At 37.2% G+C, this 13,774-nt stretch overlaps 1 protein-coding gene and 1 non-coding gene across 2 annotated transcripts in view; one reads left to right on the plus strand and one right to left on the minus strand.

Annotated features, from left to right (window-relative positions):
- The window catches only part of LOC131152836 (phragmoplastin DRP1C), a 44,352-nt gene that overhangs the window by 17,933 nt on the left and 12,645 nt on the right, over positions 1-13,774 (plus strand). The window contains exons 8-12 of the mRNA XM_058104726.1: positions 2,442-2,532; positions 2,645-2,709; positions 2,962-3,156; positions 3,266-3,385; positions 3,475-3,545. Of these exons, the coding sequence (XP_057960709.1) occupies positions 2,442-2,532; positions 2,645-2,709; positions 2,962-3,156; positions 3,266-3,385; positions 3,475-3,545 (542 nt within the window). The remainder of the gene's footprint in view (positions 1-2,441; positions 2,533-2,644; positions 2,710-2,961; positions 3,157-3,265; positions 3,386-3,474; positions 3,546-13,774) is intronic.
- Positions 5,281-5,352, minus strand: TRNAN-AUU (transfer RNA asparagine (anticodon AUU)). Its single transcript has one exon. It is a non-coding gene; the product is annotated as a tRNA-Asn (tRNA).

Consider the following 13,774-nt stretch of genomic DNA (forward strand, 5'->3'; position numbering starts at 1 on the left):
GATGAATATTGTTCTGACATGTTCGATTTTTGATTAATTAAATGTGTTCCAGCTCATTTCTTATGGTCTAAGCTGACTGAACAACGTGATGTCTTTAATATGGTAAGATTTCCATTGGGTTTTAGGATGAGTTTGAATCTGTTCATGCACATATATTCCTTTTAAAGCTTTCTCTGGTCTTCGCAAAGTTACATTGACTGAACAAACTGAATCTTACTCATGAGTTAGGTTGGAGAGATTTGGATTTCTAGCTATGCACGGTGGTGGTGGTGATTCGAGTAGTGATTGTCTTGATTGGAGATGAGGTGATATCAATTCTAGTGGTAGAGGAGGTTGTGGAGGCTGTTTTGAGACAGGGAGGACATACCATAGTGGTGGTGAACGTCTTGGCTTAGCCCTTGCTTTTTTTCCTCTTGCTAATTGTTTGTGGAAAGCTAAGGGTCCTTCTAAGGATTACGGCTTTTGTGTCAATGACCATTCTTTAGAGTTAATACTGACAGTCTAATTGTTTTTCATTATTGCATTACGAAAAACAAAAAGAATTATTTGGAAGGCTAAATTCAAATGCTTTAGCTTAAAGTCTTGAATTATTCACTTCATATTTGGTTGGTGTAATGATATGAAATGAAAAATGAATAGAATGAAAATTTAAATAAAAAATTTGACAAAATTGAATAACAAATTTAATTCCATGGCACTTAGTTTTATTCGATTCCTATACAATAACCGTATTGCCAATGAAAAACTATATCAAAACAAAACTGAGAAATCGAAAACTCTCTTTCCCAATATGAAGCATGCAGGGAGAATTGGGTCATATACAGTGAAACTTGTTTTGAGAGAAGGTGCTGAAAATATCCTTAATTTTAAATACCATTATTTCACATTTGGAAACTTGAAATTTAATTCTCATTTTTAATTTTGTATAAATTTAAATAAAAAATAATATAAAATTCTATCCACAAACATTCATACTAACAAGCACAACATCAATATGATTAATTAATATGTAAGTTCTTTTTTTTTCGTTCTGATTATGCTGACAATCTAAATTTTTTTCCCGAGTGTTGATTGTTTTCTTTGTCTTTGTCTTTTTTTTTTTTTCTCTTTCCTTTTTACTTTTGTTTTTTTGTAACAATGAAGTTTTGTTTAGTTTAAGGTCGGGCGTATATGTTTATTTTTGTAAACTATAGGTCTAATTTCTCTCTCTCTCTCTCTCTCTCTCTCTCTCTCTCTCTCTCTCTCTCTCTCTCTCTCTCTCTTTGTTACACATTGGAAGGCCGTATAAGGCTTTGTGTCACGGTCCAGCATCGGATGTGTATTAGGGAGATCTTGGGATTATAAAGATGGTTTGAACTCCAAATATGTGAGGCGCTTTTTATAGGACAAACCCGTGAGGCTAGTGGGGCCAAGCGGACAATACCTCACCGGTGTTGGGTTCAGGACCGTTACGTTTGTTATCAAAGCTACCCTGGGGGTACCATCATGTGGGTGGATCCTACACAGAGGAGTAAGCCACTTTGATGAGGGCATTAGAGATCGGATAGGAGAGCCTGTCACGGTCTCACATGTGTAGTTGGGAGATCTTGGGCTTATAAGGATGGTTTGGACTCCAATTATGTGAGGCGCCTTTTATAGGACAAACTCATGAGGTCAGTGGGCCAAAGCGGACAATACCTCACCAAAGTTGGGTCTAGGACTGTTACACTTTGCCTCCTGATGTGTGTGTGATGTGCTATGCTAGTGGTGAGATGTATGCTCATTATTTTGTGACTTGGACTTTGTGGGAAAAGCTTCTTGGTCTGCTTTGTAGAATGTTGGTTTCTAGCTCTTTGGAGGAGTTCTTGTTAACAACTTCTAGAGGGTTTTGTAGGCATAAGAATGTGAGAGCATCACCATGATGAACAGTTTTGGCTTTCTTGTGGGGCTTTGGCTAGAAAGAAATGCTGGCATTTTTCTAAATCAGATATCACCTATTGATTTGATTTGAGATCGGATTGTGTTTTCTGCTTTGCTGTGGGTATATTTGTCAGGTTGCTCAGATATTTCAGTTTTTCCTATGTGTAGCATGATTGGCTGGCATTGGCTTGATGCTGTTGTCTTTTTCTTTGTATTTATTGTATTTTCATTTTTTGCTTTCTGTTTTGGTTTGGAGGATGTCTAATTCCCCTTTTACATTCTTTCCTCACTTAATATAGTTTCTTTCTCTCTCAAAAAAAATATTATTATAATTAGTATTATTATTTTTATCAAAAGAGATTTTATTAATTTTTTTCCTGGGTAAGAATGTGTTATGGGTTTGATTAAGAGTGCAATTTTTTTTTTAAATCTAATTTTGAAATTGGCAAATGTCTAGGCAATTTTGCATTATATATTAGAACATTTCATTGTTTTTAACCTTCATACTCGAATCAACTAATGATTTCATTCCAATATGGTAGCCAAACTGCATAATATTGGCTATTTCTCCTGCTAATCAAGATATTGCCACTTCAGATGCTATAAAGCTTGCAAGGGAAGTTGATCCTTCAGGTAATATCAAGTTGACTCCCTATACTTTTTATTGCAATGAGAGGCATGGTCAGTTTGCCCCTCTCAATACATCATCAAAAGATATAATATTTATTTTATTTGTTAATTTTAGGTGACAGAACATTTGGAGTGCTGACGAAACTTGATCTGATGGACAAGGGAACCAATGCTTTGGATGTATGGGCTCAATTATAATTCTGTGTAAATTGCTCAGACCATACAAAATACAAGTTTATTGACCTTCAGAAATTTAGTCTCATCACATCATGATTTTTTTTTTTTTTTTCAGCTTTTGCCCGTTTGTTTGTTTGTTTTTTTAATCCCTAAATAATTTTGCCCTATTGATGCATTAGGAATTCTTATTTTCATCAATTATGATAAAGGGCATAATAAATAAATTTAATTGTTTGCTTTGTGTAAACGCTTAAGGTCCTTGAAGGAAGGTCATACAGGCTGCAGCATCCTTGGGTTGGAATAGTGAACCGTTCACAAGCTGACATCAACAAGAATGTTGACATGACTTTTGCTCGTCGGAAGGAGCAAGAATATTTTGAAAGTAGCCCTGAGTATGGACACTTGGCACATAAAATGGGGTCTGAGTATCTTGCAAAACTTTTGTCCAAGGTTTCTTCCCATATCATCTTTTTAGTTATTTGTGTTAGTTTTTCCTTATGCTACAGATTTAATGAAGTTTTGAAACTTCTATAACACTGAACATCTTTTATTTCAACAGCATTTGGAGACCGTCATCAGGCAGCGTATACCGAGTATTATTGCTTTAATAAATAAAACAATTGATGAGCTTAATGCAGAGTTGGACCGTATTGGCAGGCCTATTGCTGTAGATGCAGGGGTAATGATTGCACCCTTTATAATTTTTTTAACAAAAAACAACTGATGATCCCATTTTAATCATTTGTTGTATTTAACCTGTTTGTACAGGCCCAGCTGTACACCATTTTGGAAATGTGTCGTGCATTTGACCGTGTATTTAAGGAACATCTAGATGGAGGGTAAATGCCACAATCTCTCTATTGCATATATCAACAATTTCAGCTTTCAACTGTTATAGTCAGGTTGTTGATTGGTTAATAGATTTACAAAATTAATTAGTAGGTTAACTTTGTGAACCAACTCGGCAACTCCCATTGAAAGCCTGTATTTGTCATGTTAAGGCCTGATATTTGTCATTGGCCGACAACCTAACAGCTTAAGCTTTCTAACATGGTATTAGAGCCAGGTTACCAGGATGTCTTGGGTTCTTATCTTGTTGCCCGCATTTATTATATGTTTGTTAAGAATTATCTAACTCCCTTTAATATGTATTGTTTATCTTTTGTTTACCTCTCCACGTGCTGTTGGGCTGCTCGTATGGGTAAGTGTTAAGGCGTGATATACATTGTTGGTCCACAACCTACCAGCTTAAGCTTTTAGGCAAAGTGGTATTCTAACATTTCATATTAGAAATATAGACCTGTTTTGAAACAATAATGCTCTGTTTCTTTGTAGTTTAGCCATGTCTTATGCTTTGGGCTTGGGCCATGTCAAATGTATCCAAATAATCAAGAGACAGAAAAATGAAATTTGAGAACTGCATATCCACAAGAATTGGTAACTGATTTTCAACTCACACTAAGAGACATGAAAGCATAAAAATGTTTCTCCCGTGAATTACTCTTTTTAAGTAAAATAACTTTTTAAAGCACCCTCTCAACCTGGGGCGTAGATATCTATCATACCCATTCCATTACACATGTTTTTACTCAAAACCTTGGTGCAAGACTGCATCTCATCTGTTTTTGCATTGTGATTTTGCATGGAGAATATGGAACAATTTATTTGGTGTTTTGGGAGGAAGTTGGGTTTATCCAGATTCAGAATCAGTGGAGGAACTCTTGGATATTTCATTTGTGGGTTTTGGAAGGAGGAAAGATTGGACTGCATCATGGAAATGTGGTTTCTTCATATTGTTGTGGGGGTTATGGTTGGAGCATGATGCACGAATCTTTTTGGGGTAGAAGTTGAATTGGTTGCTGGTTTGGGAAAAGATTCACTACATGGCTACATTGTGGTGTTTTGGGTTTGGGTATTTTAATGGTGTGAGTTTTTTTTGGAAATTCAACTAGATTGGAGTAATATGCTGTTTGATTTTGGGAGTTGTGATTTTATTTGTTTTCTTTTCTTTCTTTTGTTGCTATTAGATTTTCCTTTTGGTTTGTTTCAAATCTTATTGGACATGTCTTATTCTCCTTTATATAAATTCTTAATTTATTAATGAAATCTATCTTTTTCTATAAAAAAATAAAAATAAAAGGGATAGTTAATGTTCACTCATTACTAATTACCTCAAAATGTGAATAATTCATCAGAACATAGACAACAACAACAAACCGAGCCTTAAGTTCCACTAGATGGGTCAACTACATGAATCCTTTTTTGCAAATTTACAAGATCATGGGCAATTTCCTCTAAAAAATTGAGGGTTATTAAATCCTTACTGTCTATCTCATTCTAAGTTATTTTAGGCCCACCCCTACCCTTCTACCGCTCTGCACAGTAACTAGGTCACTCCTCCACACTAGCGAGCTATTTGGCCAATGCTGGTAGTGCCCAAATCATTTGATCCATCCCTCCATTATCTTATCTTCTACAAGAACTACACCTAACTTACCACGTATATGTTACCTACTCTTAATGGGCAAAGCAAGCCTTTTCATTTTGAATTCTTTAATTCAAAAAGAATCAAATCTCCCCAAGTAGGATTTGAACCTACGATTAGTCGGTTAATAGCCGACCGCTTTACCACTGAGCTACTGAGCAACAATGGGAGATTAGATCTCATAGAGTTCAATTCCTATTCCTTAATTTATTTTTTTAACTCTATACCACTCATTGTCCTTAGCATTCTCTTTAGAACATAGGGAAGAATTTTTAAAATCAAAAACAAAAAATCCAAAGTCAATGACCTCCACCATGGATTTTGTTGGCCATGTCAAGTGACCATTGCTGGTGATATTGGCAATATTGATAACTATTGCTAATCATTGCTTGCTATTTCTTGAATCATAAATGCAAAATGATCCCCTTTTCTTTTTTCCTTTTCCTTTTACTCAGCATTTTTGATAGGTTTCGTTTCAGTACAAAGTGGGTGGGCATCCTTCCTAACTTGAGGGTGAGGAAGAATGATATTTTGAGAGAGAGCATTTAGATAGATTTTTTTTTTTTTTCGGGTGGGGGGGGGGGGGGGGGGGGGGGGGGGCTTATGATGGTGGAGCAAGACAACATGACGAGTAATTTAAAACACGAGCTTGGGCAGGTGCTAATGAAGGAGGACATTAGTTGGAGATTTGGAGACATATAGTAAGAAGTGAGGGAAAAAGACAGCAAGGAAGAAGTAAGTGGGTGAATGAAGGAGATTGTAATACATACTTATTTTTACCCCATTGTGTAGCCAGTGGAAGGAGTAGCAGTGATATGATTAGGTAGCTGAAGTGGATTGTGGTTATAGAGTTCATGATTGAGGAGTTGTTTTAAATGAGATTGCTCAATTTTAAATGGCCTTGTCTTTTGATTAAAATGACTGAAGGCTGATGATTGATGTGCTAGATTGGAGCCCTGTTTTAGAGGAGCAAAGTTCTTGGTTAGAAAGGTATTTTACTTAAGAAAAGGTGAAGGAAGTTGTGTCTGGTGTGAATGGTGGATAAAAGTGCTTGGAACGAATGGTTTTCCTTTGGCCATTTCCCATCATTGTTGAGATATTGTGAAGGATTATCTTTTGAATGTTGTTTATAATTTTTATGATAAAAGGTTTGCAAGAAAGAGTTTTTTTCCCCCCTTTTTTTGTTAGGTGATTGTAGGAAAGAATGTTAATTCCACTTTTATCACTCTCATGTCCAATATGGATTAAACTCTACATGTTGGGGATTATAGGCCAATTAGTTTGGTGACTGGTGTGTATAAAATTTTAATGAGTATTTTATCCAGAATATTGTGTGCTGTGTTGAGTACTACTATTTCTTCCTCTCAGGTGGTTGTTGTTGGCGGCAGACACATTTTAGATGCTGCCTTGGTGAGGAATGAAGTTGTAGAGGATGGTAGGCGAAGGAATAAGCGGGGGAATGTTTGTGAGCTATATTTTTAGGTGGCTTACAAAGGAGTTAGTTGGAAGGGAAGCTTGGTTCTCAGTATTCAGGGCCTTGCATTAAGGTGATCCTTTGTCCCTGTTGTTTTTTCTTAGTGGTTAATGTCTTTCTTTTTATGTTATCTAGGAGCAATACTTGAATTTTTTTTTCCAGCGGATTAGTGTGGCTAGGGAGGAGGTTGTTTTCCATCTTTAGTTTGCTTATAATACTATTCATCTTTTTGAAGTGGGTTAGGGGGTTTTAAGAATGATTTAGCCGTTCTAAAGATTTTTGAAGCTCTCTCTATGCTCAGTTTTAGTTTGTCTTAGTTTGATTGTCTTGAATTTGATTGTGTTGGACATCTCTTGCTATGCTTGGTCCGCTAGCTGTGGAATGCAAGAGTGGCCTATGAAGCACTTAGGCGTTCTATTAAGAGGTAATCCTTGTGTACTTCCTTTGGAATGTTGTTGTAAAGCAAATGACCAATAAGTTAGATGAGTGGAAGCATAGCTATTTTTCTTTTCGTGGTTGTATTACTTTAACTACTGCTTGTCTGTCCATATTCTAATTTATCTATTTTGTTCCATTCTTGAGGATCCCTTGTTAGAGTGCATGGGAATATGTGAAAGTTGAGGACAAATAATCTTTTGTTTGGGTTGGGGAGTGTAGGAAAGACTTTTTAGCCAGATGGAAGGTATAAGTGTAAATACTAGGAAGGAATGGGGCATAGGGAGTTTAGTGTAAAAGAAAATTTCTTTAGGGGGAAGCAGTTATGGGGTTTTCCTTTAGAATAGTTGGTTGGGTTGCTAAAGTGGGATTGTAATATTTCCTATGCTACTCCTTGGAAAAGTTTTTCTCAAATTTGTTATTTTTACCACTTTTATTCTGTAGAAATCCCGAGTGTCTTGGAGTGATTTAGGGGATATTTATGTAGAGAATTGTCTATTATTGAGAGAGATTATTTTAGAAAATTGTTTCCATGTTTAGCATACCCAATTGTTTTATAAGTATAGTGTATTGGTTTGTACAAATAATTCATTCAAGAAATATAGAAAACCTATGTTGATTTCATGGTATCAGAGCTGGGGTTTCTATAATCCTAGTTAACGATGGCAGAAGGAGCCGTCAATAGCAGAGGGTCAAGCATCTTTGTAGTTCTCGACGGCGAGGTTGAAGCCACCTCCACCTTGAATTCGAATGGGCTAGACAACTTGCCCTTCCCACTCTCGGTGGCGAGACTGAACAGAAAGAATTTCTGTGAATGGGCTCAGTCAATCAAACTCATGATTGATGACAAATGAAAGTTAGGCTACCTTACCGGCGAGAAGAAGAAGCCTGCCTCAACCGACACTGCTGCTATGCAGAAGTGGAAGTCCGAGAACTCCATGGTGACTGCGTGGCTGGTGAACTCCATGAAACCTTCAATCGGAAAGACCAATCTATTCCTACCGTCGGTGAAGGACGTCTGGGATGCTGTCCAAGAGACATACTCAGACGTTGAAGACTACTCTCAAATCTTTGAGATCAAAACTCGGCTATGGCAGATGCGGCAAGGAGAAAGAGAAGTCATAGACTACTATATGGAGATGACGAATCTTTGGCAAGAACTCGACCTGAGTATTGAGGAAGAATGGGAATGCCCTGGAGACAGTGCCCAATACAAGAAAAGACTCGAGAATGAACGAGTCTTCGAATTTTTGGTCGGACTCAACTGAGACTTGGACGAGGCGTGAGGGAGGATTCTTGGCCAACGTCTTCAGCCGTCAACTTGGGAAGTTTTCTCGGAGGTGAGGCAAGAGGAGAACCGGTGCAAAGTGATGTTGAAGGAGTCGATTCTGATTGGATACAATGGATCCGAAATGTTTGGCCTCATTTCAAGAGGAACTCTTGCCTGGACAAGCCAAAAAATGCAGAAAGGAAGACCCTGGTGTGAGCACGGCTGCAAGCCGGGCCACTTAAAAGATAATTGCTGGGAAATACATGGGAAGCCCGCAGATTAGAAGCTGAGACAGAATCCCAAAAATCGTGGCTACCAAGCTGCTATTGATATCCTAGCCGAGAAACCACAAGGTGAGAAAAATAATAATTCTACTTCAAGTGGCGCATTCAATCTAGAATAGTTGGAGCAACTCTATAAAATGTTCTCTACCATTCAAACATTGGGTCAATCTTCCACACCTATTCTGTCTGGTTCTTTAGCCCACCAAGGTAATTTTTTGATAGCCTTGAATACCATCTCTCATTACAAATCACCATGGATAATTGATTCTGGTGCCTCTGATCATATGACCGATTCCTATCATTTGATCTCATCCTATTCACCTTGTGCTGGAAATTTGAAAGTTAAAATTGCAGATGGATCACTCCCATTTGTTGCAGGCAAAGGGAGTATTTGAATCTCTAACTCTGTAACTCTAGAATCTGTCCTATACGTCCCTAGGCTGTCTTGCAATTTGTTATCCATTAGCCAGTTGACAAAAGATTCTTATTGCTTTGCTAAATTCATTTCCTCTCACTATGTTTTCCAAGACCTATCATCAGGGAAGACGATTGGTAGTGCTAAGGAGTGTGAGGGACTCTACTACTTTGAGGAGGCGAATATGAGTGAACAATGTCAAACTGCTATTTTTGATTCTGCATTTGTTTCTAGGGATAATGAAATTTTTTTATGGCATTCTAGGATGGGTCATCCAAATTTTCAATACTTAAAACGTTTATTTCCGTCCATTTGTTCAAATAAGACGTCTTCTGATTTTTAGTGTGAGATTTGTCAACTTGCAAAACACCAACGTAATTCCTTTCCAAAATCCACATACAAACCATCCAAACCTTTTTTAATGACTCATAGTGATTTATGGAGGCCCTCACACCCTCTTAATCGCACTCACACGAAATGATTTGTTACTTTTATTGATGATCACACTCGTATTTGTTGGGTTTACCTGTTGAAAGATAAAACTGCAGTCCGTTCTATTTTTATCAATTTTCACTCCATGATTCAAACACAATTCTAAACTCACATTCAAATCTTGCGTACTTATAATGGTACAAAATATTTCAATAATATCTTCGGAAATTATCTTCAAGAAAATGGAACCATCCATCAAAGTTCCTGTGTGTGGATACCCCTCAACAAAATGGGGTTGCCGAACGCAAAAATAGGCATATTCTTGAAGTAGCTTGGGCATTGATGTTTACTACAAATATGAAAAAATATTTTTGGGGCGATTCCATTTTAACAACTACATATCTCATTAATATAATGCCTAGTTGGGTTCTTTCTTTTGCCACTCCTCTCCAAAAATTCCAAGAATGTTTTCCCAACTCTTGGCTCAACTCCAATCTCTTCCTAAAAATTTTTGGGTGTAGTGCATTAGTACATGTTCATGCTCACAATAGGGATAAATTGGAACCTTGTGCGATTAAGTGCATTTTTATTGGTTACTCTTCTACTCAGAAAGGCTACAAATGTTATGATCTCATCACAAAAAAAATTGTTTGTTAGCCTTGATGTCACATTCTTTGAAACCACTCCTTACTTCCAAAAGCACTCTCTTCAAGGGGAGAATTGGAGTGAAGATCGGTTCTTTGATTTCTCTGTTGATGAATCTGCGCCATACACTGAGTCTGTCAACACCACTGTCATTATACCATTCCCTGATGTGTCATGTACAAAAGACCATTTAAACTCAGGGGGAGATGCAGAAAAAACAAAATAACAAGGAGATACTTGTTCACTCAAGGAAGCTAAATCAAGAACAGGGAGAATCTCATACCCGAGGCACCAAAAGAGTTGGAACCGGTGATAGCTCTGAGCAACCATGAGTCCACGCCCAATCCCGATCAAGTAATAGATCGAAATGGCCATGAGATTCCTTCTGATAAGTTTGCACCTGATGACATCAATTAACCCATTGCTCTCAAAAAACAAACTAGGTCATGTATTCTCCATCCCATTTAAAAATTCATGTCTTATAAAACTCTGTCTACAAAGTGTCATGCTTTTACCTCTAACCTCGATAGGATAATAATTCAAAAGAAAATTCAGGAAGTCTTGGAGATTCCTGAATGGAGGGAAGCCATTATAGAGGAAATGTGGGCCCTGGAATAGAATGGAACTTGGGATGTTATTAATTTTTCGAGAGGGAAGAAGCCAGTAGGCTGCAAATGGGTCTTCACGGTGAAATATAGAGCTGATGGGATAGTTGAACGGTATAAAGCCCGTCTTGGTGCAAAAGAGTTTACACAGACCTATGACATTGACTACGGAGACATTTGCACCGGTGGAAAAATTGAATACAATTCGGGTTCTCCTGTCCTTGGCAGCTAACTTGGATTGGCCACTTCAGCAACTTGACATTAAGAATGCATTTCTAAATGGTGAGTTAGAAGAAAAAGTCTACATGATGATACCACCAGCTTTCATTAAGAAATGTGAAGAAAATAGAGTATGTAAACTCAAGAAGTCCCTGTATGGACTCAAGCAATCTCCTAGAGCATGGTTTGATAGATTTGCGAAGGTGATAAAGAACCAAGGATATTGACAAGGGCAATTAGATCACACTATGTTTTTCCAACAATCTAAAAGTGGGAAGAAAACAATTCTGATTGTGTATGTTGATGATATAATTCTAACTGGAGACGATACATTGGAGATGGAAAGATTGAAGAAAGGCCTAGCTGTTGAGTTTGAAGTTAAAGACCTAGAACAAATGTGGTACTTCTTGGGAATGGAAGTTTCTAGATCAAAAAAGGGTATAAGTGTCTCTCAGCAAAAGTATATCCTTGATCTCCTAATTGAAATTGGCATGCTTGGATGCAAACCTAGTGAAACCCCCATTGAAGCAGTAAAGAGAGTTGAAGACTGCAAAATATTGGTTGAAAAGGAGAGGTATTAGAGATTGGTTGGTGAACTAATCTATCTATCACATACTAGACCCGACATCGCATTTGCAGTAAGTGTTGTAAACCAACACATGCATTCACCAAAGGAGACTCACCTAGAGGCTATGTACAAGATTCTCAGGTATCTTAAGGGTTCTCTGGGCAAAGGACTTTTCTTCAAGAAGTGTGAAAGCAAGGAAGTAGAAGTTTTCACAGATGCTGATTGGGCAGGATTAGCGGAAGATAGAGGGTCTACCACCGGATATTGCACCTTTGTATGGGGAAATTTGGTGACTTGGAGGAGTAAAAAATAGAATGTAGTGGGTCAAAGTAGTGCTGAAGCCGAGTTTAGGGCAGTTGCACAAGGGATATGTGAAGGACTATGGTTACGGAAACTTTTGGAAGAACTATAGATCACGGTGAAATTCCCTATCAAACTCTACTGTGACAACAAAGCAGCCATTAGTATCTATCTCAATCCAGTTCAACATGACAGGACTAAGCATGTAGAAGTGGACCGACACTTTATCAAAGAAAAGGTTGAAGAAGGAACCATTTGTATGACTTATGTTCCCACCAAGGAACAAACAACAGACATATTTACCAAAGGGTTTGCCCAACAGAGTTTTGATGATTTCATGTGCAAGTTGGATATGATCAATATCTATGATCCAACTTGAGGGGGAGTGCAGAAATCCCGAGCGTCTTGGATTGATTTACGGGATATTTATGTAGAGAATTGTCTATTATTGAGAGAGATTATTTTAGGAGATTGTTTCCATCTTTAGCATACCCGATTGTATTATAAGTATAATGTATCGGCTTGTACAAATAATTCATTCAAGAAATACAGAAAACCTATTCTGATTTCATATTCCTTTGATTCAACACATGACACGGGATGGTTCTAAAATCTAGCTATGGGAGGATTTGTGCTTAGGAGATGCTCCTCTTTATGACACATTTCCACAATTACGTAATCTTTCTACCATGCATGATGCTCCTGTTATAAATTTCTTGGTCAAGATGAGTCTTATAATTCTTAGAATCTTTAATTCTTTTGTAATCTCAAGATAGTTAGGTGGAGGAGCTTGGTGGAGGAATTTACTTCTTTGAACTCAATTCTTGATTCTTGCTGTTCCTTTCTTTCCTCGATAGGATATCTATGACTTTTGATAGTCTAATTTCATTTTCCTGCAAATCATTCTATTCTTATTTTGTTTGGACCCGACTAATAGTTCTTTCTTGTTGAACAAATTTATTTGAAAAGACCAAGGTTCCTTTTTAAAATTGAGGCTTTTGTTGGATGCATGATTTTGAATAGGATAAATACCATAATGATTGTTTGAGTAAGAGGAGTTTGAATTAGGTTTTGTAGCCTGATGTGCATGTTCTGTGTAAGCAGAGTAGCGAGATCATTGTTAATCTTTCTCTTCATTGACCCTATGTCAGGAGGTTGAATATTCTCTTTTTAACATTGATGGGGAGTGTTGGATGTGCTTGAGTACAGGTGAGGAGTTGTTTCTTGTTATATTTTGGGTTTTTGGGCAGAGGAAGGATTGTAGGATTTTGTGGGATTGCACTTTATTGTCTACAGTGTTGTGCATTTGGCTAGAAAGCCTGCAGGACAAGGTTCTATCCTTGACTTGCTCTGTTATAGGGTGGTCTTTATGCTTCACTTTTCTTCAATTGCTGGTGCTTTTACCAGGAGTTCCTTTGTCTTATTCAGAATTATTGGACATCTTTGATAATATATTTCTGTTAGTTACTTTTCTTTTGCATTTTTTAGTTAAGGGTGGACTTCTTGTCGACTGTGTTTTATATTCTTTTTTTTTTTCTTTTTTTTTTTTGTCTTAATACAATTTTATTTCTTACATAAAAAATAACTCAGAAAATGACAATTCGCTTATCCACTCAATGTCCTCGCCCCTCACATAGCTGTTCTGTAGTCACAAAAATATAGATTTTTAGTAAAAGTGATAAGGAAGAATTGTGTTGGAGAGAATTCAAGAGAGAGATTTGAGAGGTTCAGATGGTCAGTGCTTCTCTTCTTATACAACATATTAAGAAAATTACTTTTCTTTGTCTGCACTTAAAAATATTCTTGACCGACAGTGCACTGGGTATGTTATCCAATTGCCTTTTCAGGTAGCAGGCTTTGTCACTCAGGTGGACCTTTTCATCCTACTGGTTGTGTTTTAACTATTATTATCTTATGATTTAGTTTGTTACTCTGT

Source organism: Malania oleifera, chromosome 4, assembly GCF_029873635.1.
Source record: "Malania oleifera isolate guangnan ecotype guangnan chromosome 4, ASM2987363v1, whole genome shotgun sequence".
NCBI lineage: Eukaryota > Viridiplantae > Streptophyta > Magnoliopsida > Santalales > Ximeniaceae > Malania > Malania oleifera.